Genomic DNA, 24,760 nt, shown 5'->3' with positions numbered 1-24,760 from the left:
GTTATGTATTTGGTGTCATTAGCTTTACATGTGTTTACAAGTGTTCAGAATAGCAAGTGGCTTGGATTCTCTTGTTAAGGTGTTAAGGGTACAGTATAAATGTGAAATTCCTTATAGAAGTGCACCATGGAAGAGTTACAAGTCATGATCCTATTCATACTACTAGCTTCAACTTCCAGCTAGAAGAATAGAAATCTGAAGGCCTAAGTCATCTTAATAGCAACAGCTCACGTTGCTGGTATCCAAATAAACCCGTGGAATCTCAATTACTGTGCTGTAAGGAAATCAGTACTAGTACAATTTTGTTTTATGCTTTACATTTATCAGTTGCAGGAGTTGATCCTTCTTCTAGGAGACAACAATAATAAGTCTCAAGAATAATTCTTACAGGAAGAACATTTCTCCATAACCAGAAAAACCTCAGAACATCAGTTCCAGAAAGAAACTGGTACAGACAGCCTTTAATGGTTAACCAGAATGGTAAAGTTTATCCTAGCAGTCTCCTAGCAAACAACAATTCAAAGCCACCTTCATATCCTGAAATAAAGGAGACAAATGCAGCCAGCCCTTTTTTAACAGCTACAGTGGAACTATTACTTAAAAATTAACCCCTTCAGGCTGGAAAGTTATCCACTTTCAGCAGCAAGCCTGGATTGTACAACCATTCTAATGCTCACAGCTGATATTCTCTGCATATACCAGTATGGAAGTGCAAGTAGGAGAAGAATGCTTTTCTCAGCAGCCACAAGCACTACTGGCTTAATCTGACATTAAGCTCTGGTGTTCATATTGAGACTAGAAAGTGTTAAGAGAACCCTGAGAATTTCACTTGCCCTTGAAATTCTGAGGGATGTTCTAAGAACAAGCTTAAAGAAAGGAAAGGAATGCTATTGAAGTAAGTCCTTGTAGTTAGACTGTAAACATTTATTTTCCTCATTTCTGGTTAAGTACTAGAGCAAGTCTATGGGTCAAAAAAAAAAAAAGGAAAAAAAAGGAAAATTACAAGCCCTGTTTTAGTTTCTCAGGGAAACTTTTTTTTCACTGTAGGGCTAGATGCCAGCCTGTTCAACCTGTTAAGCCTTCAAGGTTCAAAAAAAATCAAATTAACAAAGCTTTAATGGTAGGCATATTCATTACCTGGGCCTAATAAACAAATTAATTTCAAGCAGAATCAGTGGATGAAAGACATGGATCCATTCAAAGTTCCACTTATACAATTCCAGCTTGGACATATAGTATAAGTTCTTCTCATCAGCATAAAAATTACTGTCTCCACATAGAAGAATCCCACCTGCCTCAACTTCTGAGTGAGACTGCAAGACAGGATTCTTCAAGTGTTACACTAATAGCCAGACAGTCTCCCACTTCAGGCAGCAAGTAGTTCTTTTAAGCATGTTTATAAACGTAGTTTTGCTAACCTTTATGAGTTCCAGATCACACTGTCCCCTCTCATAAGCAACGCAGGCCAGATGAGGGTCCCTCTTTTCACAATATTTGCCAACTACACGGCTGTCATAGTAAGGATTCTCACGAAGGAAGCGTTCTGGATTATTATTACTGTCAATGTAGATTTTGGCCAAAGCATTATGTGTCGCAGGTTCTTCACAGCCTTCATGAATCCTTGATTCAAGCCATGGCAACAGCAACTTAAGCCTTTGAAGAAACAAACATTTCTGGTTTTAAGTCAGACTGAGGCATGCTTGACAGCTACCACTCAGTACCTGGCCTTCCCTTCAAGCAAGTCTTCTGGTCAAACTTAAAAGCAAACACAGACCAGCCAGTTATTTTTTAATGAGATGTGCAGTTTAACATCAATCAGGGAAGGCTGCCGATACCCCTAGTTTTACAATCTCTCAACTCCTGTTGTATTAGCTGGCAGTTCATGCTTAAAGCCATTTGTTCATTTTACAGGCACTATTAGACACTAATAACAGAAGCTGCTGTGTGCCTGCAGCTAGACTGTCAAGACAGTTTGATCCAAATTTACTCCAAAGGCACATCCCATGGCTGGCTGTATGAGAGAGTTCAAAAGCCATGTTATACATCATACAGTGCTGTCAGGCATTCCTACACGACACAAACAATGGAAAGACTGACTAGCAAATTTGAACTGCTTTTCTATAAAGAAACATAACAACATTAGTACTTTGTCATTTAACAAAACTGCATGCAATTCAATCTGTGTATAGCAGGGTCAAGGAAGCCCAACACTGGTGCCTACAGATGCATTTTCATTACCGATTTCTTTTTTCCACTTCAGCCACTAGCTCATCTGTGGAGAACTGCCCTCTCACCACCATGATCAAGTTCTTGATGATATCTTCAGAACAATCTACATCAAGAAGCCCTCCAACCACTGCTGGTATACGGCTAGGATTCACCTAGAATCACCACCATCATTAAAATTAGTTATTAGCATTACTAATAATGCACCCCCAGCCTTCCACATGGGGAAGTTCTAGTTCACCGTTTCAATTATGCTTCAGAGCAGAGAACTTTGAGTAACTAACATTTGTATACACATTCCAGGAATAATGTTTTTGAGACAGACAAAAGGCTTAATGAAGTGCCTCTGCACTGGGAGAGTAAGCAAAAAGAGACAGCAGATTATACTGCAGTCTGTTAAGCTCCTTATAATGAAGTAAAGAGCAAGTCCTTACCTTCTGTACGTAGATCTCGATATACTTCTGCAGATTATTGCGATATAAATAGAGCACCAGGTCATGAACAAAGTCAAACCGATCGCAGACAATGATCAGAGGAAGCTGATCTGTGAGCTTTGCCTCCTGTATTTTGTGTGAAAGAGGAAAAAGCAACAAATTATTCATAGCCTTGCCAACTAAACCTTTTTGGTGTTTCCCTCCATTAGAAAGCTGTAGTTCTGCTGCTAAGCAAAACATACAGAAGGACCCTTCAATCCCCTGGGCAAAGTATTTACCTTCAGAAAGTTCTTCACTCGTTCTGGGTTATAGCAGTTACTTTCACGGCAGATCCTTTCCACTTCCTTTATCTGACCAGTCTTGCAAGCTGCCTGGATGTACTTGAAGTGAACATCTGGATCCTGGCTAAAGTTTACAATGGAACCCAAGAAATAGAACAGTCCTGGAAAGAGTCACATGTGTTTAACATTGTTAGAAGTGAAGCAAGTGAAGGCTGCATGGGCTTCAGCTTGTGACTTAGTTCAGCCTTGCTGAGAGAGTAGCTTTCAGTCAACTGCAGGGAGAATCAGAAACTTCTTTCAGGTTTCATCTTTCTTTCTGATCTTTACTCAAGAGAGTTAAGAAACTATCTAGAACAAAACTACCCCTAGAACTCACTGTGATGAGCTCACTTTCATAACTGTATCCTAAGATCCAGCCATGTGACCAGTACCTCTCCCATAAAAGCTACAATCCTTACTGTTAGCTTCAATCAGTCAGTGCTTCCAAGTAAGCTGCTTCCCTCTAATACTGTACCTTCATAGCTTTTGAAAGATTCAAAAAGCTCCACAAGAGACTGGGTGCCAAGCTGTTCATGGTATTTAGAAGCAACTTGCACACACAGCTGTAGGTTTTGTCTAATGTTGGCTGACAGCATGGCACGCAAACACTCCACGGAGTCTTCAACGGAGAGAGAGCCAAAGAAGTTCACAAGCCACTGCAAAGAGACAGAAATTTTACTCAGTAACTCACACAGGATTTGGCTGATTTCCAAGATGTGCCAACTAGACAGTTTCTACCCCAGCTACTAGAGAGAAGTCTTCCATGAACTAAGACCAAAGACATAATAAGAAACACTCACTGTATTTACAATTACAAAAGTGCAGCTTGGAAATAATATTTGAAACACCCACTTGGGAAACTGAGGTCAGATTTAAGCCACTGACACAACTTAATTGTTAACTGGACAAATGTTCTTGAATCACAGCTACTTCAGTACCTACAACCCATCTTATGGCAGCTGCCGAAGTGCTAAAGACTGTTCACATCACTTTCTTACTCTGGACAACACTTACCTCAGGATTCAAGAGGTGAGTATGAACAACTGCTCGTTTAATATCATAGAGATCTGTGTAGTGTTCCAAAGCTCGCTGGAGCAAGCCTGCCTTTTCACACAGCTGGGCAACGTGAGCACGATCATAGTGTGTAAACATTTGGTTTCCGAGAATGGCATCTGCAACCTAGGAGGTTACATTTCATATTCAGACTGTCAAGAGAATCACAGCAGCTTAGCCTACAAGTTGTTGAGAAGTCACAGCAGTGACTTACTTAGAAGATTTTCACGTTACTAAACAACTTATAGATAACTGTATCAGACATCCTATTTTGTGCAAATCCAGTATTGTCTCTCCCTTTTTGGAGGAAGTGGGTCATACCTGCGGGGCATGAATCAAATTCATTTCCAGGAGACGGGTCTGAAGGTGGCCTTCTGCAGGGCGGTTGTTTTTCAGGGCATCCAACAAAAAGGATGTGCACTGCTGCAGAAGACTGTGCTCCATGAACACATCCACAATCTGTTGAGATCAGTTAAGTTAGAGAAGAGAGGTCTATGTACACACATGTACATTTTTCTGTGTATACAAAAAACCTGGCTACATAGGTGTCCTGGGGTGATGTTATGATACTGTATCCCCTATTGTCTGCTTTATGCCAAGATCTTAACTTGTCTCAAACCTAGACACCAGGCTATCACAGCACCTAGCATGCTGCATTGCCTTGTTTTCATAGTATTACTATCATGGTAATAGAGAGACAAGTTTCACAGATTTCCTTCTTCTCTAGAATGGAAGAAGTGCATTACTCTGAGCTATTATGCCAGACTTTACTATCCACTCTTAGTTCTAACACAGCATGCAAAGTCATCCCTTCTCTCTTGTTGGGATAGTTGCTAGAAGAAAAGCCAAGACTTTTTCCAAGTAGCTTCAGTTACTTAATGATACAAAATGTTCCCTTTATTTCTCCATCCATTTAACAAGAAGTGGCCAATGGCAGCCAGAACTGAAGTTAGGATAATTTGTTAATCTTCCTGTAAATTCTCTGCGTGGGGAGATGCATGCTCCATTAAAGCTAACAGCAGGATAATAACACTATTGCTTAGACTGAGATTGTGGCAGGTTTACTATCAATAAACCAGAAAGCTTTGACAAGAACTTGAGAATGCACTTGCCTCTAAAGACTCGATGATAACCAAACCTGACTAGACTATTTAGTAATTCAAGATGACAAGAGATGTGAACCAGGCTGACCAGTCCCCAGAATGGTACTGCACTATTCCCTCTGTGTAGCAAGAGACCAGTACTCTTGTTGTAGGCCTCACCTGGTTAATGTTAGCCAGTGGCTCCTCGTCCTGTACCAGCATCTGAGAGAACTGCAGGCCTTGTTCTGGACTGACTCTCATCACACTTCTCAGTAGGAAGATCCAGTCTGGGGTATAGCCAACCTAGATATTTCAGAAACAGTCATGTGTATTTAGGAAGCTTCATACTTCTGTTAAGCCTTCAGGTTCTTTAGCACAGGGACTATAAACTGTTAGGAGCTCATAGTGCCCATCCCCCATCTTCCAGGAATTCTCAGACAAAAGCATTTCTTGTCTGTTGACACAGAAATTCAGTATTCACTTACTTAGTAACTGAACTTGTGCCAGGGCAATTTTCTGGCTATTTAAGAAACTGCTTGGAATAATTTTTTTCAACAGTGCTAAAGCCCTATTTATCAAGTCCTAAACTTAAAAGTGGACATTAGGCAATTTTTCTTTCTTTATGCATTACAAAACAAAGTCTAAGAAATTTAGGAAGAATCATATCTTTATTCCATAGAATAAGCTTAAGCCAGTACGTTAAATTAATACTTCATAAAATTCTGGATGTTTTGAAGCTTATTTTTTGCAGACTTTTTAGACTGTAGCAATACACTATGATTTGCACAATGGACACATTACACATAAGGCAGAGCCTGTAGTTTGTGGTAAATTATTTACCTTCTTAGCATACAGCACTATTTTCTGGAATTGACCAGTTTCAGCAAAGCACTGAATCACTTTGTTTGGCACATTAGCTCGAAGGTAGACACTGAGTGCAAGGGTTGGGTCAGCCGTCTTCACCAAGTCTCCCAGCTCCTCAGAGCACTCCAGCTGAAGTCAGAAGTAGTATTTTGTCAAGCAGAAGAATTCAGAGATGTAGCATCAACATTGTTCACACTCAATTGCTACAAGGCAACAGAAGGAGGCTACTGTCATGGTTGAGCCTACCTTGTCTTCCTTCAGCCACTTCTCCAGAAGCTGTTTCCGGCCCTGCTGCAGGACGGGGCGACAGAGCTCCAGAGATTCAAATTTGTTCAGCTGTCCCTGGTCAAGCAATATTCCAAAGTATTGGAGCAGGGGAGAGGCCTGCCCAGGCTGAGCCGGTACACTCTGGAACTTCCTAATTGTATCACTGGTACGTAGAATTCCCTGAACAGGCACAAGATAGAGAGAGAAGCAGTGTTTAATTAGTGAAGACTGAATAGCACTAGTAAAAAAAGTGGGTTTTAAGGATAAACTGAAGCATCTATGGTTAAACCTTCATGATAGAGACCATCAAAACAGTGACTTTCCAGCAAGAAGTCAGTGGCCACAGAAAGTCCAGTCTGGTTAGAAATGGATAGCAGATGCTCCTTTACAGGATACAGGGGAATGTATTAGTCAGAACCACTACCAGACTGCAGAGAACTAACACTGCATTTATGTTTTGAATGTGAAGCTCTGAGATACAAGTGAGCTAAGAAATCCAATAAGCTTAGGCAAATTTCCATGACTTCTAAGCTTTACCTTTGGAGTTACTTACCTTTGGTGCAGATGCAGCTACTTTAGCAGCATCTGCATAGTTTCCTTGAGCAAACAGTGTGTTAAATTTTCTGGCAAATAACTCCTCTGCCCCAGCGAGATTACTACGTATAGCCATTCGCAGTCCCAAGTCAGGATTCTGGAGAACATTTGTAGCATAGTTCACTATGTTGTCTTCCTCAACACATACAGAAAGCACCTGGAAAGGACAAGAGGCATATTGAGGAGTACTGGCCTTTCCACAACTACTATGAAATACAACAACAAAATGGCTATGCAGCTTATCAGTGAAGGAGCAGATTACTAAAAAACCAAATTCTTCTCTCTGTACTAGGAGAGATAAAAAATGATTAATCAAATAGTCACTTGCTCCCTTCCATAGCATTTGTTGCATCGAGTCCCTCATCAGGTTTGTTACATTCTATTTGAACTTTAGAAGGCTCAGAAACGGAATGGTGGCTGTGTTACCTGTCCTTTTTTATTCACACCGATAATGCCTGAGGTAGGTTCATGAGGAGCTGTGACAAAGATAGTATCAGCACTGATACGGTTCATGTAGATGCACACTCCAGACTCCAAATCATACATGTGGATATATCCATATTTCGTGATCAGATAAATAACACCATGCTTAATTCCAATCTGCCAAAAGACAGGTTTTTATTAGTCAAAACTAATAAGATTGTAACACTTCAGACAGCTGCCTTTAGCCTAGTCACAGGAAAAGTACTGCAGTGACATGCCTTTGTACTGACACTAAGAACAAATATAGCTTCGGGCTTCTTCCTCTCAGACTCAAAAGCAATGATCAGCTTTGCTGGCCATTTGCAGGCGTAGTTCTAGTGAATAGAGAGGTTGAAGGGAAATCAAAATTCATCTGCAGCAAAGAACGTACTCCTCATCCTAATAAGCCGAGGAAAAAAGTTTGGGCATAATTAGCATTCTAGACTAGGTATGTCAGTACAAGTTTCTGTTCAGAAATACTAATGAAACTATCCCATTGTCTTCCAACAAAGCCTACCTAAAGCACCAGCAGAATCTAAACCAAGCTCATCTACTGAGTACTCCAGTTTATCTGTCAAGCCAAAACAGTCTTAAGATATAAAAGTACTCTCCCCTTGGAACAGTCTTTGGATGTTTTGTTAATTAAGCCTTAAGCTGAAGTATAGAGCCACATGAATCCTGCCATGCATGCACCTTAGTTATGGGCATCTCTTGGTCTATATACGAAGCTGATCTATTCGATTTGTCAGCAGTCTTACGTTCCAAGATAGTCTGATTTTATGACACAATTTCCAGTCCTAGAAACATGCTAAGTGAAATTTGGTTTGTGATAGCAACCAGCTCTGCTCTTCCCTAAAGAACCTCCCACTAATGCCCCAAAGTGCCTTTTCTGTGCAGCTACTACAGGAGGTATGCTAATATTCTTATCTAGAACTTGGAACATTAGCAGGAAGTTGAATAGCCAAAGTGATGGATACACTCTCCCTGAAGACATTCTCAAGGGCTTTTTTTTTGGGGGTCTGTTCCATTGGTTTGGGTTCTTTTTTTGTAGAAGTTTTGTTGGGCCTTTTTGTTTATTATTTTTTAAAATACAGGAACAGTCTATACATTTAAATTACTGTTTTAATGTCCATGCTACCTCCTACCCCTTAACACCCCTATTAACCTATTAACCACCCCTCCCAGAACAAGGAAGAATGACAGCAAAGCACTATAGAAAGCAGTCTTGACAACAGATGTCAGCTCCTTGCCAGGCTATAAAGCTCATTTTTTTGGGGGTCAAACATTTACCTGCATTGCCACAGGAAAGTCTGTTTGTGCCTCAGGTGGGAAAAACACATCAACAGCTTTCTTAACAAATGGCTGATTTCCAGTAGCTGGCTGACCTACTTCGATTATGTGCAGCTAGGAAGAAAAAAGTTCATGTCACAAGATTGCCTGCAAGTACAGCCACATGAAAGAAGTTCCTTTCCTCAGATGTGCTGCTGAAGTCATCTGCCACATTTGGCCAACACAGTCTGGGGAGCTGTGCTCCACATATTCAGAATATTAAGTTTTCTAGAACTTGATAAATTAAAACCTGGGAGAAGAATAAAAAACCAAAACAACCATGCTTTCTATGAAAGTCGACTATTCCTATTCAAGACAGCCTGTTCAAGACATTTTGAGTCACACTTGTCAATTCATCGGTTTTGCAGGGAAAGACTAGAAAGGCCAAGGCATTTACTGTGGTGTTACCTTAGCCCTGCACAGACTGCTCAGCAGTTGTAGCATATTCAATGCTACTGAATTCCACATTCAGTTTGATGCAAACAACCTTCCTATGGCACTACAGGAACATAGCTGCAGACTTTACCTTGCCTCCTGCAGGACTCCTCACAGCAAAACAGAAGAGGGTAGAAGGTTTGGCATTTCCCTCTATTTTGAATTCTGCAAAAGCTGCGGCATGGCCTTCTATAGGCTGGGAGACTTTTCTGTCAACTGAATACAGCTGCATTGCACCAACCACGCGATTTTGCTAGAAAAAAGAAAGGTCAGCTTTTAGAGATAAGATTTCAAATGTTTGTAGCAAGACCCCTGGGACAGTGAACTAAAAAGCAGCAAATGCCTCTCATCCCCTCCTCCAACACCTAAACTGAACTAAAAGTCAGGCTATTCCTACATAAAAGATAGATTTCAATTTTCTGTTTATAGAAACCAAAGTTAAACTACAGCAGCTATTAAGTGAAGTGGGGCCAGGGCTTCCCCAATTATCTTCATAATATGTTGCTGCCAGGGAACCTACCTGTGCTGAAATTCCTATCAGCAGCAGCCATTTTTGGTGTTCATCTGTTCTGTAATTGATGATTTGGCAGCCTGCAAGACTAGCATGTCTATCAAACATCTTTTGGGGTTGTGATTCTCCCTCCATGCTCCAGTGGTACACTGCTGTCTCTGTCACCAAGGCAACTGTATTCACAGATATCCATTTCCAGAAGATCACTTCCTCTGCCATTGTGTGGGCTTTCATTTTACTTTTCATCTCAATGTTAAAGATCTGAAGTGTTTTCCCGGCTATTATGACAAAATCCAAGAAACATCACAGATCAATCACCATAATGGCCATCCTATGGTTTGCCCATTTACATCACCCAGTTTAACCCTCTGTTCCAGTGGTGTTACAGACAGGGTTATTGTCCTGTCACATCTCAGTCTCCTTTGACACTTGACTCTTAACAGAATCCCCTCTCCACCCCCAACACTTGTACCAACCCAAAAACAAAAAAATCTCCTTATAGACACTCACACAGACATTCCAACAACTGACAAGCACAGACACTTTAACTATAAGCTGTTGTAAAAAGACAGTCTAAGCTACAGAGCTTGTGTAAACTCTTGTTTAGTTGGCAGTACTGGTACGCCAAGTTGCAGATGTCTAGTAGATGTCATTCAGTATAACTAATAGAAAGAATGGCTCCAGCTTATGTCAATTTAGTAGCTGCTGACCTGGACCGAGTCAAACAGCAGGAGACTTGAAACAGCTTGAGACAGCCAAAGATCACAGCTCCCATTTTGTTTTCCTGCTGGATGAATTGCACACTGAACTAGGAGGGCTTTGTACAACAAGTGCCTATTGAAGAGGACAGTCAAAAGTTCAGAAAGACTGTAGGAAGGTTTGGAGCTTTTAGTTCCAGTTAAGATTACTTCTTCATGGTTTAGGAAACAATACTTGCAGGTTTAGGCTTGATTTAGTAGTCCTTTTAAACAACCAGAAGCCCTACCCTGCTAAGTAGCCTTAAAACCAATGCTAATTGAACCAAACTATAAAGAATAAAGGAATCAATTCCTTTCATAAAGTCAAAGTGATGTCTTATTTTACTGCAGATGAGACAACTCAGCTCCAGGAATTTTCTTTTCTGTTCACAAGACACCCACTCAGACTGCTGGAGTACCGGCTTGTAATGCCATTATTTCTATCCCCATTTCAGAAGTGTTTCCTGTTAGTAACACTTGTGACTGCCAAACTGGGAGATGTTCACGGATAAAGGCTGCTGGCCACCAAGAAACAGTATTCAAGAGTTACTAATCCCAAATTAATAAGTATCTTGAACTGCTCTGTTTTAGCATAATTTATACATAAATTGATCATGTTAGTTTAATGCAGTGCCAAGAGACAATGCAAGACTTAAGAGCTATTGCATGCAGCATTTGCTGCCTGGTTTAACTGCATAGAGAACTATCAACCTGATCAACTACATCCTAGGAGAGCTTGATGGCTTTCCTTAGACCAAAAGCAGCCTGCTAATGAATACTTTGCTCTGCACATGCACTTACTGCACCAGACAGATGCAGTAAGCCCAGGCCTGTAAAGTGATAGCTGGAAACAGCATATTTACTATATTGGACAACAATTTGTCCAGCAATGGCCTGGTGCTATCAAGAGATGGATTTTAAACTCCCATAGTGTGCAGCTTCACATGCAGCCAGGAGATAAGTAGCTCTGGAAGGGCTCTGGTCACCATCTAAACAACAATCCCAGTATGTGCATACAGAAACTGCTCTTAAGGACAGTCTTCCTGAAGAGGAAGCAGGATGTGTTTCCTAGTTTTAAGAACATAGAAGAAACTGACAAACAGCTAAAAGCTCATGCTTGTCTTCTTTCTAGACTAAATTTAACTGCTGTGTCACAGTTGGAAATGGCTTCTACAAGCTTCACTGGGCAGTTTAGCCCTGGATGTTGGGAGCTGCAGAAGCTACCACTTCACAACTCCCTAAGTGTGACAACATATATTCAAACTTCACAACCCTGAACCGTAATTAAAATACAAAAAAAAATCTGTTATTTGGATTGAGAAAGCAGGATCTGCTGAGGGCAAGTGTGCATCTGAGTCTTATGTCTACTTGAACACTTTATAAGGCCAAGATTTGAGACAAAAAGATTTAAGGCTTTTCTGATCAAACTACCTAACTGGTGAGTCTATTTAGACTATACAGGCGTAACCAAGTAAGCAGATTCAACTTTTGAACATCGAAAGCACAAGAATTTACATTTCAGTTGACTGGTGCATGACGTTTCTCCATTCCACAAAGAATGGAAGCACCCTCAAATGCTGCATTCTCCAGTTACACCCACTGCTGAGTACTCCCAGTACAGAGCAGTGCAAGAAGACCAAGAACACAAGGACAATGTATAAATCTCAGTACACCAGGAGAATGCCACATGCAATCCAGAAATGAAATTGTGCATACTGTATAGCAATTAAAATCAGGAACCATTTCATTTCTTTTTCTGAGGGTGGGTTTCTACATTTATTGCTCTATAATCCTGGGATTACGAGCAACTCCCCATCATGGCACACTGAATCACAATACATAACCATTTTGACTATTGAAGCCTCACTCAATCAGCAGGAAAAAGTCTGGAGTGACAGACTGTCTTAAAGCATGTTTTCAGGTCATCATGGATATTGGTTAGGTAGCTCTATTAACCCTCTGATCACTAGATTATTTATAGAAGAGATCATTAAGTTTGCAACACTTGACAACACAATTTTGCATGTCAACATCATTAACTCAACCTTGTTGATTCAGAGGACAGATTTATTCACTCTGAATAGACAGAACAATACTCCTTTTGAGCTAGTCTTAACTAGAAAGAATAAAGCTATATTCTTTGAAGCTGATGATAATTCGTTCAGTTAGTATATTAGTTTTAAAACCAGGTTACATAGATTCCTTTTAAGAGGTGGACAAAGCTCTGCTAGTGAGAGAAGGCACTTTCCTTGCCAATACAGCTTGTTTAAAGGGGTTCAAGATAAAGTACAGTAAGCTCTTAACAGATCTGACTTTTTTTCATTATTACCTTTACCCATACCCAGGGTAAGGCAGTCCTTTGCAAGATGCTTAACTATCTCAGCTGAATCACAGATTCAGCTGAAGTCAAACATTTACTTTAGTTCTCACCTGATGTCAGTATAAGCCTGAGATCAAAGAAAAGAAGTTAAAGGTTTTGCACCAGCTCTGAGGACAGTTTCTTGGACCCCCAAGTAATTTCACCATAATTTTTCACAATAAAAAACACACTCAGGCAGAAATGAATAGCACACAGGACATGCTAGCAGAGGTCTCTCATAAAAATTTTGCAACTTCATTTTGTCTATCAACTGTACTTCAATCACATATACACACGAACATTAAAAGCACACTCTCCTCCTTCACTTGGTACAGTCAATAGTCAAAACAGCCAAATGGTTAGAAACGAGCCAATGGAGAACATGATCACTGTAATACCAGTTGAGGATTAAGACTCCCCCACCTGGCCATGAAGTGAACTGTCAAATGGCTACCTTAAAGTTCAGTACTTTTTATGAGATTGGACCATTCTGTACTACCAAACATACAATGTCAGGACAAAGTTCACTCACCATCTGTTTAGATAAGATGCAGGAAGAAAAGTACATAGTCAGTAACAGTTATTGAGATTAAATACCAGATGTTGGTCATTTGAGAAAAGAGCCAGACATGAATTAAAAATTACTTCTTTGAGCTCAAGAATGCTGCTTAAAGGTAGTAACACCAAAGGTAGCAGTAAGCAGAGGTCTTCTAGCTTCAAGACCTCATGCTTGTTAAACTTGTTTGTTATGTTTAGACTTTTACACTTACTGGCCACCCTTACGACATTTTTGTCACTATCTAGTCAAACCTTCAGAGCTACAAGAAAGGGCCAGGACCCGGCAGAAAATATGGCTTTACACCACTACTCATCTATACAAGTGCCCATTATGTTTACAATACCTGTTTAAAGGGAAAGTACACCAGATGCTGACCTGGTCCTCAGTGAGGATAGGAGGCTGCAGTGCCAGGTCCAAGCATCTCACACCCACTTGGAGGCAAATCATCCAAAGATTACTGAAAGATCTACTGCCAAAAATACAGCATGCAAGTTCAGGCAAGAATTTTCTTATCCTCATATACATTCTTCTTAGAAAGTTTACATAAAGTTTAAAAGCATTAATAAGTAGTAATAAAGCTTAACAGTAGTTTTCATACTGCAATCATAAAGGGTTACTCACCTTTTAGTGCTATTACTTTAGAGGCTGGATTCATGATGGCACTTTCTGCAGAAATTGGACGTCTGATGGGTGTTGTTGGATCACCCATGTCAATTATCACTACTTGTGCCTGCTCTCCGACTTTCTCCCTTATGCAGATGAACTTGTCAGATTCCATCGTTAGGGTGCTGAATCCAATGTTTGCTGGATTAATACCCAAATTTTGGAGCTAGAAAGACAAAAAAAGAGAGTGCTTTATTATCCTTCCTGTGCTGAAGGTCTAAGTCAAGCCTCTATGTCTAAAACCTCCTCCAGAAGGAAATGCAAGACTGACAAGCTTCTCTGATTAGAGTGTACATTACTGAACTATGATTTATCTTCTGAGTCTTTTCATTCCACAGGCAATGAACTACACAGTTGTTGATATCCAGGTCCTAAAGACATTCTGAAGTCATACTATTGATGCAAATTAAAAGGAATTTTAACTTATGTGTTTATTGCTAAACCTGGTTCTAGTAACCTGGTAAGACTATACCAGCAGTAGCATCACTATCCCAGTTTTAGCAAGGCTGGTAAATTCAGTGTTCAAAACCTAAGTGGCAGAACTACAATGTTCAACATCAGTGGGCAATACAGAAAGAATCAATTACCCTTATGCAACCCACTCCTGGCAAGTGTAAAAGGAAGTCTACACAGCAGGTCTCAATTGGCCTACAAGTGAACTTTTTCATCTTACTTCACAGAATACCTAATGCTTACCAGTGAAAGATAAGAAAGATGTGTTAAGCAGTCATTTCATCTCTCCTTGCCCAAGATGTCATGCCATTAGACTCAACAACAAAGGCAGGGATTGTAATGCAGGCCTCTTCCAGCCACATACCCAGCTCTAAAAATGTAATTTGTGTTCAACCACACAACAGCAAAAATGAAGTACTCTATATGTAACCTGGAGTAATTTTGAGCTGCCAAATAGACTCCCCTACAAGACAGGTATATCTCATTTTCATCCTTTTGTGTTAACTTCGTTTCCATTCACTCTCAATTTCAGTTAACAGGAGGAGGTAGCAGTGAACAAACATCACTGTTTCATTGGTCCACAGTAAACCAGATTTACCTATGCAGCACACCTTGGTTTGGTACATCTGTAAACTGCATTTTATGTAACTGTGATAAACCTGAGCACCTGCTTTATGGCCCAAAGCAATGTTTTCAAGCAAAGGAACTATATTAGCTTCACTGAAGCTTCTCAAAGGATTAACCTATACTGCTTTTCAGTGCACTGCAAGTGAAAAATTACTGCCCTCAAGGAGAAAGGATAGAATCTACCACCAGCATCACTCAGTCATTACGCTCCTTTGCTACACAGCACCAGGAGCTTCATACAATAGACTGAATCCCTTGGGCAGTAAGTCCCGTGATCACAAACACTGTTTTAGTGTGTTTGAGCAGGCTGATCATGGCTTGCTACAGCTTCTGTAATGCTGCTCACTAAATCGTAAACTGGATATGTAACAGAGATACCTTTAAGTGTGGTGTGTCGGGACTGTGCCCAAGAATGCCTCAGGAATTGTTTGTTTTCTGTTGAGCTGACTAATGAAGAGCTATTCAGCCCAGTAACTGCTAATCTCAACAGACTCAAGTTTCAGTAACGTAATATAAACCAAATCTACGAACGTGTAAAAGGTCACTTACTCATTCCCACAAATGTTTCTCAGCAGAACTGAGAGTCATTCAGCTAACACCTCACTTTAGGGGTAAATACTTAATACACAACAGTAAGCTTCAGCAGGTGTCATTCATTCCAAAAGAGAATCAAAGTTTAGGCACAAGGTCATGCTTGCACCCAGAGTTTTCAAAAAAAATCTATGAGGTAGGTGGCTATTACAGGCTTTTGTGTCAGTAAGGAAAGAAGTTTTCTTATCAAGACAACTTGTATACCTTTCATATGTAATACACAATGTTTTAGCACCCAATAAACATGCAAGTTTATCATCCATCAACTTCTGTGACTTTGAATAACAGAGAAATAAACAACAGGCTCTTAATTCCACTGTTCTTGCTCGATTGCTCTACACCAGATAATGTCCACATATTGTCACAAATTACATGTTTACGCAGTTGACACTTAAGCACTTTGATGTTGAGTATGTTCCGAGTCCATCTGCCAACAGAGTACAGTCCATGATAAGAGACTGATTGCCACAGGAGTAGTCAAGAGATTTAACTGCAGCACAGCTAAGTTCCTAAATTGATTTAATCAATCCAAATTCAGATGTATTTCCAGAGTATTGAAGCAGAAACACAGCTTTTTTCAAGGTCTCTTTTCAATTAGTGTGCTTCAGTTTGACCTACTCTTCAAGACACAGCCCCTGGCCACTCATTTTGCAAAGTGAAAACCTTGAGGCATTTCCTTGAAGTTCAGCTTTAAGCCCACCAATATTCACTTCAAAGCCTCGTCCCTGTGCAAGAAAACATTTTAGGGTATCGTCACAAAGACAAGTATGATTTGGCATCATGCTCTGGGTTTTAAAATTTCCTGCTTTAAACTATCATAAAATCTAGCAAAGGCTTCAGAAAAGGTAATGCTAAATTCTCCTTGTATTACTGCCATTGTTATTATTAGGGAAACCCGTCACATCTTTTAAAGGCTAAATGCCAGTACTCCCTAAAGGATGGTCATGTGAATACTGCAAGCCTCAGTCAATGTTCACAGTTCACAGTTCAGCAGTCTGAAAACACTGAAGACTGTTCTTAGGTAGAGCGGTAGGTATCCTCCTGAGATAAGTGAGGCACTGTAATAGGCATATTCCTTACTGACTATACAGAAGAATATGAGCAGAATCCCTCTACCATCAAATAAAGGACATCAGCCATCACTTTTACCCCGGATGGGACAAATCTTCCACAATGATCTGAACAGTGTTGTTCTAAAGCACCTTCATCTCCTTCCTCAAGCAGAAAATTAGCAGAACTTTATTACAGGAGGTAGCAAACACTTAGCTATGTATCTTAAAAGGCCTCAGGTGAAGATGCTACAGGTCATTACTGAGGTTATTATATATTAACTAGTGATTTTTCAGTTTATTTTTATAAAGGAGTGAACAGGCCTCTCAGCTATTAGTGAATTTTCTTTTTTTATTATGCTTCTTAGGCAAGCAGTACGCTCTCTCAAACTAAGGTTGTTTTCTTCTGGAAAGAAAGATTCAGCATTAGTCATTACAGAGGTATGATTTACTACGATTTCCATTATTCCATTTACCATCATTTCCATGATTTCACCCACACTCTACTTCTGAGTAATCCAGTTAAGCCCTACCAAGCACCCCCATGTCGGTTACAGCAAGCCCTGCTGTAGGAGAAAGGGTAACAACATTCTGTTCTACAAGTAACAGCCTAAAGCCTCTCCTGCCCTAACACCCATTAGCTACACACACAGTGTAGAACCATTTTCACTATTGGGCTGAATGAACCAGATAAACAAAGATTTTTGCTTCACAGATATCTAGTACTACTACAGAGTGGATTAGATACCACAAGACGTTTAAGCATTTTACAGATATTGAGAACCTACTGAAATGGTAAAGATTAAACCAAGATGCATTATTTGTTTCTCAACATGAATTAAGTCACAAAGACATTCAAGAAGACCATTATTGATCTACTGTTTAGTCTTTCCCCCTTCTTTACCAGCATTGTTCCATTTTCTAAGAAATAAAGTCAAGATGTGTCTTTTACACAAGAGCTCTACTAAACACTGAGCTTTCTAATGTATTTCTCTTACTGTGGAGTGCAGTGATATAGACTGAGCCAGCACAGACCAACTCAGATACTGATACTCTAGCCTTCAAACTAGAGTCTGTCAAAAAGTCTGTTTCTCTAATGTGAAATAACTAAGCCTTTCTGTCTAATACTGACACACCAGTAATTGGGACCTACCATCACTAAAATGCTGGAGTCAGAACTCTGAATTTAGTATCTGTCCAGAGTTTAGTAAATATCCAATTTCAGCTTTATTCCACATAATTCTAGTATAAATACTTGTTAGAGGTGATCAACTATTGTTTCTAAGGCCATTAGAAAAGAGTAAGGCTTAGTCAGAGGCTGTACGTACCCAAATAAATCTGCCTGCTAAAAGCTCTGTAAGCACTTATCTTTTTAAACATTATACAAACCAAGAACGCAAAAATAGTTTCCCTTAACTCTTTCTCATGTGGCTACATAAAGCTCTAATCATGCTCAGTAAGGATGTGCATGTAATTCCTGCTCAACTGCTCACCCTCACTTCACCTTCTGCTACAGTTCCCATTTTAACAGCTGAGGGACACCAAGGAAGTATGTAAGACCCAAAACATGCAAAAACACTGGTCTGAGCTGCAGTGGCAATTAGGCTTTCATCTCAAGGGTCAGCTACTCCTTAGACAAAAATCTATTTCTGTATGTCTGTGATGAGGATTGGATTATCTACTGAATGAGTTATCACTAACATATGCAGGGCACTTCTGAATCCAATGAGCATATCTGGGCTTTTCATCACTGAATAGCTGAATCAAGCCATAATATTTAGCCCTACCTTTTGAATACCAATCTAAATAAATTCACTTACAACTTGCAAATATCCTGAGTACTACTTAAGTCCACATGTCCAGCCAAAGCAAACTTATGAAAGCCATCCAGCTCAGTCATGCCTATTACACAACAGATAGTAATTCTTAACAAGACAAGTCAGACTATCCAAACAGTAAGTGGTTTTGTCTAAAAATAATGAAAGTCAATCTTCATCCTTTATGCTTAAAACCAGGATCTTCAGCTTGTCAGTGCCACACTTATGTACTGAGAGCATGCCATACACACAAGTTTTCCCACAGTAGTTGGCTGTGCTCAAGAGCCTGTATCAGTTACTGAACAGAAAGCAGAACTGTGTGTCTGTGCATCGAAGGGATGATGGATCCAATCTTGGAACCTGAGATCTTACTTAAGCAGCAGTTTTCCTCATAGACAAGCAAAGATTTTTGCTAGTGAGAACTGCAAAAAGCTCAGAGGCACAAAGAGATGCTTTTAAGACTAAAGCAATGACTAAGTGAAGGAGAAGTTTAATTTTAGATCAGGAACACTTTGTACACTGGATTCCAGTAGTATTGCTTCCAGTCTATCTACCAGTATACTGGTCTTCTACTGCACTTCCATTGTAAACTACAATTCCTTTGGAAGAGTTCAATCTGGTAAATAATTTATAATTCACTGCACCAATAGAAACGCTGGAGTTAAGAACCTAATTAAATCACATTAGCTTAAGTAGTATGCACGAGTAATTCACTGCAGCAGGACTTGGCATAGTTTGCACTGCTGCAGCTGGGCAGTCACCAGACAGATAAAAACTAAGTCCTTGTCTTATTCCCCTCCCTTGCTGTGGAACATAAACTCTAATATCTTCTGGGGAAAAAATTCGCAAGATGAAAGTTCTTTATGAAGACTCATTGTGACAGAGTTCATATCTAAAAATAACTGTTCAATTGCATTAAATGGAGCTAAACAGATTTTAAGTTCCTTCTACCACATCAAGACCTGGATAACTTTTTTGCACTGCAACTATTCTCTGTCCTTCAGCTCACACAGGACTTTAACACCCAAGCTGTAACAACTTCAAATTTAACAAGTGATCGTGCCCTGCGACTGGCAGTCACTCCTCCTGCACAGGCTTGGAGCTACTAAAGTCAGAAGAATGATCAACGTAAGACAAAATGAGCTGCACAAAGAATGTAAACAAACAAGTCTGCTGGATCCCTAGCACTCCTCCAATTCTACACGGACCAAGATCACTGTTTCACTTCACACTACCATTTATCCACTTCCAGCAACAGAGAGTGGGAGAGAAGAGTTCAGTATTTAGCGCTGCAACTTATGTTTAGCTTCTCTGGAGAGCACTTACAGCACGGTTCAGCTCTTCTTTTACTGAAGTACATACACCTACCTCAGGAAGACACTGAACTTAAGGGAAATAATGTTTCATCAGCAACAGGCTGAACTTAGAATTAATTATAGCACTAACTGATATTCTAATCACTTAAAGCTGTATTAATTAAAAAGGCTACAGGTAGAAACAGCATACAGATTGAATTAAGGCACAGAAAGATTAAACTTAGGATCACTGAAACACACAATTACATGGAATTGTAACTTTATTTGCTTTATCATAAAACAGCATAGTAGATTTACCGTATTAATTTTAAATATGATAATTTAACCAGTCAAGACAATTACTTGGAAGGAATGTGAGTGGGAGAGAGAGATTAATCTGATAAGGCAAAATATGTGTGGCAGTATAGTATTGTAAAGAGAAGGCCTAATGCTTTCAGAAATTCTTTACCAGTCAACAACAGGCACCATGCAACATTAATTCATGACTCTTGATTCTAATTTACAACATACAGTAAGTTAGAGCTGATATAACTGTACTGCAGACATCCAGCCAGAGCAAACACTATGAGTTCCTACATTCCTTCTGTTTTCTGCTCCCCATTTATCCCACCATGTAGGGACAACCGCAGAAGCAGCATGAGGAGGCTACTGCATGCCTACTCCCAGTTACTACTGATCTTGATCTCTTTAGCAGAGTACTGCTTTAGGGCTTCTGCACTCAACCTGGGGGAGAAGTAGGAAAGAGTGAATGCTGAAGTCTATTCCTACATGTTAGCAACAGACATCCCAGTTTTTTCCCTGCTCCTCCATGCAGCTTTCATGCCGAGCAAAAGTAACTCAAGCACAGGCTTATCCTTTTCAATACGATCAAATTGCTTAAGAGCAAAAAATAGAGTATGACTTCAGTACAAATCCCTTGAAAAGCGGGTGGGCAGCCCCCCACCCAAACCTGAGGTAGCACAATGCTGATATTGGCAGTGTTGCACGACGCTCAACACTGGTAATCACAGAAACAGTCATTTAATATGCAAAGCAGCACAGGACACCTCTTGCATATTAAGTGTGATGTCCTCACATCACTACTGTATAGATCAAACACAATCAGCAGGATTGGTTATGCTTGCTAGTTTTAAATGGTAAGAACTACAGGCTCTCTAAGAAGAGTCTGACATCAAAATCACTTTGATCCCAAGTTTCTTACTCAAGACAGCTCTTGAGTTCCGCAGCTCTCATAAAGCTATTTGAGATTACCAGAATCACTGCTATAGTGGACACTGGCAGGGAGGAGGTGGAGTGACCGTAGAATTCTTCACCATGTTAAACTCAGAATCAGAATGCATGGAAACTCAAAAGGACACAGGTGTGTCTCCTCCCTAGGACAGAGAGATTAGATATTTCTGGAATTCACTCTAATTACTGTTTTTTTCAGACTAGAGTTCCTTCTAGGGTCACGGGGACAGTTCTTTCAATTAAGCAAAAAAATACTTCCCAAAGGGAGCTGGAAGTGGCCGTAACCATTTCCCAAGCTGAAATGCCCAGAGTGGCATTTAGTACACTGGTGGATGATACCCAGTTCGTATTTTGAAATGGATGCCTGATTTGACAGAAAGGGGCGGTACAGCGACAGAAGGATGACTTGCCAAGTCCACTTCCTGTTCTCTCATTCATTTAGCAAATTCCTTTAATTCCTGCCTCAAACTGCACGTTCAGAGAATGCTATTCTCTCACTCCATTTACAACCCTCCCTCACCACCAGGTCACAAGGAAACATATAAGCCGGTTCGTCTGTGCTGCATCCATTAGCCATGGATCTTTTCCAATGCTGGCATTATAGTTTTCATAGGATATTAAGAACAGATCCATGTCATTTTGGGGGAGGATTTTTTTATATTGTTATGTTTGGAAGAAGGGACAGTGGCCGTGCAGCTTCCAAGTCCAAATGGTTTCTTGCACCTCATCTCACCAGTTTCCTCACAGCTGCACAAAAAGAGGTTTCCAGGAACCTTCGCGATCCAGAGGCTGATGGTCGTTTAGGCAAAAAGGAAAAACCACAATCTGCCCGCAAAACTGCGGCGTCCGCCCGAACTGAGGCGGGGGAGCGCCCGCGGTGCCCGGGGCGAGCAGCGCGGCTCCGGCGCGGCGCCGCCCCCTCCCCGGAGCGGGAGGTCCCTCAGGCGACGAGTGACTCTGCACAAATCGCGGCCGCTCCGCACGCCGCGGGGACACAGCTCCAGGGATGGAAGGATGGACAGACGGAAGGATGGACAGACGGATGGATGAACAGAAGCGGCAGCCCGGAGTCCGCACCGGGCGCGGGCTCGGTCCCGCGCGCCTTCCCGCGGCGCCCAGCGGGACGGCGGCCGCGCTCCGGGGAAAAGGAAGGAGGGGACGGAGCAGGTCCCCCCGCGGCCTGGCCCCCTCTCCCCGCCCTCAGCGCTCCCCCGGCCCGCCTAGGCCTCGGCCCCCACTCTCTTAGAGACAGGGTGAGGCAAAGAGGGGGACCCCGACCCCGCGCCTTCTCCGCTGACTCCCTGCGCTCACCTGGAAGTGCTCCTGGAAGCGAATGGGCAGTATCTGGGCCATGGCTGGGAGTGAGCTCCCCGGGGCAGGGGCGCGGGGCAGGGGCGGGCGGTGAAGCGGGGCGGCCGCCGGTGCTCCCCTCACGGCGGCAGGAGCGGCGCAGGCGCGGAGCCCTCGCTGGGATGGCGCCCGGCGCGCCCGCCGCCCTCCTCGGCCTCAGCGCGGGGCCGCTCACTCTCCGGGATCACTCCGCACCTCGCCAGCCTGCCAGGGTCTCCTCAAATAGTCCCTCCCTGCAGTACTTCTTCCTCCGCCCATCGCCGCCGCCTCTCGCCCGCCCTCACCCTCCCGCCTTTCTCTGCCCCTCTATCCTTCACTCCTGCTGAGGGTACGGGCTGGGGACGGGGCTCTGAGGAGCAGGTGGTCCCCTCCGCGGCTACGGCCAGCGGAGAGGGGCGGGAGGGGTGGTCGGAGTGCAGGTATCCTTCCGCTGCTGCCACACACGCTCACGTGAGCCGGCCCCCTCCCCGGTTCCCTCCGGCGCTGCCCCCGGCCCACCCTCACTCCGGGCCCCGGGGCTCCTCCCGGCCCACCCTCACACCGGCTCGCAGCACTGTCCCCTGCCCACCCTCACACCGACCCTCAGGGCTTCTCCCTGCCCCACAGCCGCGCGGTGGTGCTGGGGCAATGCTCCATTCAGCGCCCCGGGACTCCCGCCGGAGGTGAGGAGTAAGGCAGGGAACACCGCTGCCTGGTGGGCACTGGAAGCCGGGAGCCGCCTGCCTGGCACCTGCTGTGGTGGCTGGCTGTGCCAAAGTGCGACCCTTCTCCTCCTTCTCCTCCTTGGCAGCCCCAGAACCCCGAAAGGCCCTGGGGTCTGGCTGCGTCAGACGGTTGCTCTTGGCCCACCACCCATCAACTTACCCCTAGCACCGTGTGGGCTGTGCTCCCTCCAGTCATGCCCGAAGGTAGGTGAGGGGGTTTATGGCTAGTTACCAACTATGAAAACAAACTGTTCTGCCCTGTTCAATTTTTAAATAGAAATAGGGCTCCTTCCCCAAGAGTTGACGTTGTGAGTTGGAACCAAGAAGTGAAGGGTCCAACATGCAAGAGATGCATCAATGTTTTGTTTTTTTTACTCTCACGCCTAGTCAGCCCATTAACATTAGATGAGGGAGATGAAGTTAATGTTAGTGCTATTATACTTCTCCTAAATTACAGTAATCCTTTGAGGTGGAAATGGCTGCAGTGGTGCTAGCTCCAGCAGTTTTATCCAGAGCATTGTGTTCAAATTTTCCCAGAGAGCTCAGCTCTGGGAAACACAAGATTATAGGAGAGTCTCTAATACAAAGCTGAACAAGAGACCCCTGAAGCCTCAAAACCAGAAGGCAGATTAAAACAATTTCATATACATTACAGTTTAAAACCTCATTATTTTCACTTAACCTCATTAATATTTAACACATGAAGTTGGGAATTACCAAAACTGGGTTAAGTTTCTGCGGGAATCATAAGCATGGCTTGCTGAGACACCTGGGTTTCTACTGGCACACACAGTCACGGGCTGCAGCCTTGGGGATCCCTTGATGAAGAATGGTCTACAGTGGGACTGAGTAAACACTGCTAGCTAGGAAGGAGATGCTGCTAAAGCCCCATCGCTGCAGGAATCTGGGATCTGTAGCTCTCCTCAGAGACTCAGGAGTGGGGTTATGTACCAAAGTCTGGTCTCTCAAAAGAAAGAAGGAAAACTGGAGGTAAAGTGGAGACAACTTTTTTTATGTGGTCCAAAGAGGTTTGAGTAGCATCTGCTCTGTAGGTTTATTAGTTGCAGTTTAATTTGGTGGGTTATGAGTTTCTAAATGAGGGCAAGTCAGCAGTACTGCAGAGACAGACTACCAGTGGGACATCAGGACATATCTGTCACCAGCCCATTTTGGCTCAGTAAGATTGTTTTCTGTTAACCTCCCTCCCTCGCATTCACTTTATGGATGCTAATTAATTACATCTTGAGCTCCTATTTTTGCTAATTTATAGCTATTTCTTAAAAAAAAAAGCTACATACTTTCATCACTTACTGTACAAATTAAGTAGTACCTCCTAAGTAGTGTACATAGTTATATATTTTTATATCATTGATATTTTAAAGAAAATTCTGACAAAGAAGCAACAGATTTGTCTCTGAGATATTTTTATTATTAGAAATTACAAATGCATAAAAGTCACTGTGCATTGTGCGCAACTTTACTAGTCTGGCACTAAGCTGCTGCCATGAACTAGAAAGATCACTGGCTAAGGAAACCGAGGTTCTTTTAAAGTATAATTAAAATTAAAGATCTGTTACATTTCTTCACTCCAATTTTAATAATATAGTCCTTCTTGCCCACTCCCAGCTGGCCAAATCCTAATTACAACATCTCATAATTTCTATAGTAAAAAAAGTTTCTCACTTTTTATAAAAGAGCTTTGCCACACTTCTGTCTGCTGATGTCTTT

At 41.9% G+C, this 24,760-nt stretch overlaps 1 protein-coding gene across 5 annotated transcripts in view; it reads right to left on the bottom strand.

Annotated features, from left to right (window-relative positions):
* Window positions 1-22,478, bottom strand: part of CLTCL1 (clathrin heavy chain like 1) — a 34,144-nt gene extending 11,666 nt beyond the window's left edge. For 4 of the 5 annotated variants that reach the window (XR_009278930.1, XR_009278931.1, XM_058851437.1 and 1 more), the window contains exons 1-17: window positions 22,290-22,478; window positions 13,854-14,061; window positions 9,587-9,855; window positions 9,158-9,319; window positions 8,593-8,706; window positions 7,267-7,440; window positions 6,800-6,997; window positions 6,226-6,426; window positions 5,956-6,108; window positions 5,296-5,418; window positions 4,355-4,492; window positions 3,995-4,159; window positions 3,456-3,636; window positions 2,939-3,102; window positions 2,661-2,786; window positions 2,239-2,381; window positions 1,419-1,653 (exon numbers count right to left, since the gene is read on the bottom strand). Coding sequence is in view for 3 of the 5 variants with exons in the window: in XM_058851437.1 (XP_058707420.1) it covers window positions 1,419-1,653; window positions 2,239-2,381; window positions 2,661-2,786; window positions 2,939-3,102; window positions 3,456-3,636; window positions 3,995-4,159; window positions 4,355-4,492; window positions 5,296-5,418; window positions 5,956-6,108; window positions 6,226-6,426; window positions 6,800-6,997; window positions 7,267-7,440; window positions 8,593-8,706; window positions 9,158-9,319; window positions 9,587-9,855; window positions 13,854-14,061; window positions 22,290-22,331 (2,796 nt within the window). In the remaining 2 variants the exon portion in view is untranslated. The remainder of the gene's footprint in view (window positions 1-1,418; window positions 1,654-2,238; window positions 2,382-2,660; window positions 2,787-2,938; window positions 3,103-3,455; window positions 3,637-3,994; window positions 4,160-4,354; window positions 4,493-5,295; window positions 5,419-5,955; window positions 6,109-6,225; window positions 6,427-6,799; window positions 6,998-7,266; window positions 7,441-8,592; window positions 8,707-9,157; window positions 9,320-9,586; window positions 9,856-13,853; window positions 14,062-22,289) is intronic. The other variant, XM_058851440.1, reaches the window with a different exon arrangement.
* Between the last annotated feature and the right edge of the window lie 2,282 nt (window positions 22,479-24,760).

Source organism: Poecile atricapillus, chromosome 16, assembly GCF_030490865.1.
Source record: "Poecile atricapillus isolate bPoeAtr1 chromosome 16, bPoeAtr1.hap1, whole genome shotgun sequence".
Lineage (NCBI taxonomy): Eukaryota > Metazoa > Chordata > Aves > Passeriformes > Paridae > Poecile > Poecile atricapillus.
The sequence above is the reverse complement of the archived record's forward strand: the minus strand, read 5'-3'. Positions and strand labels throughout refer to the sequence as shown.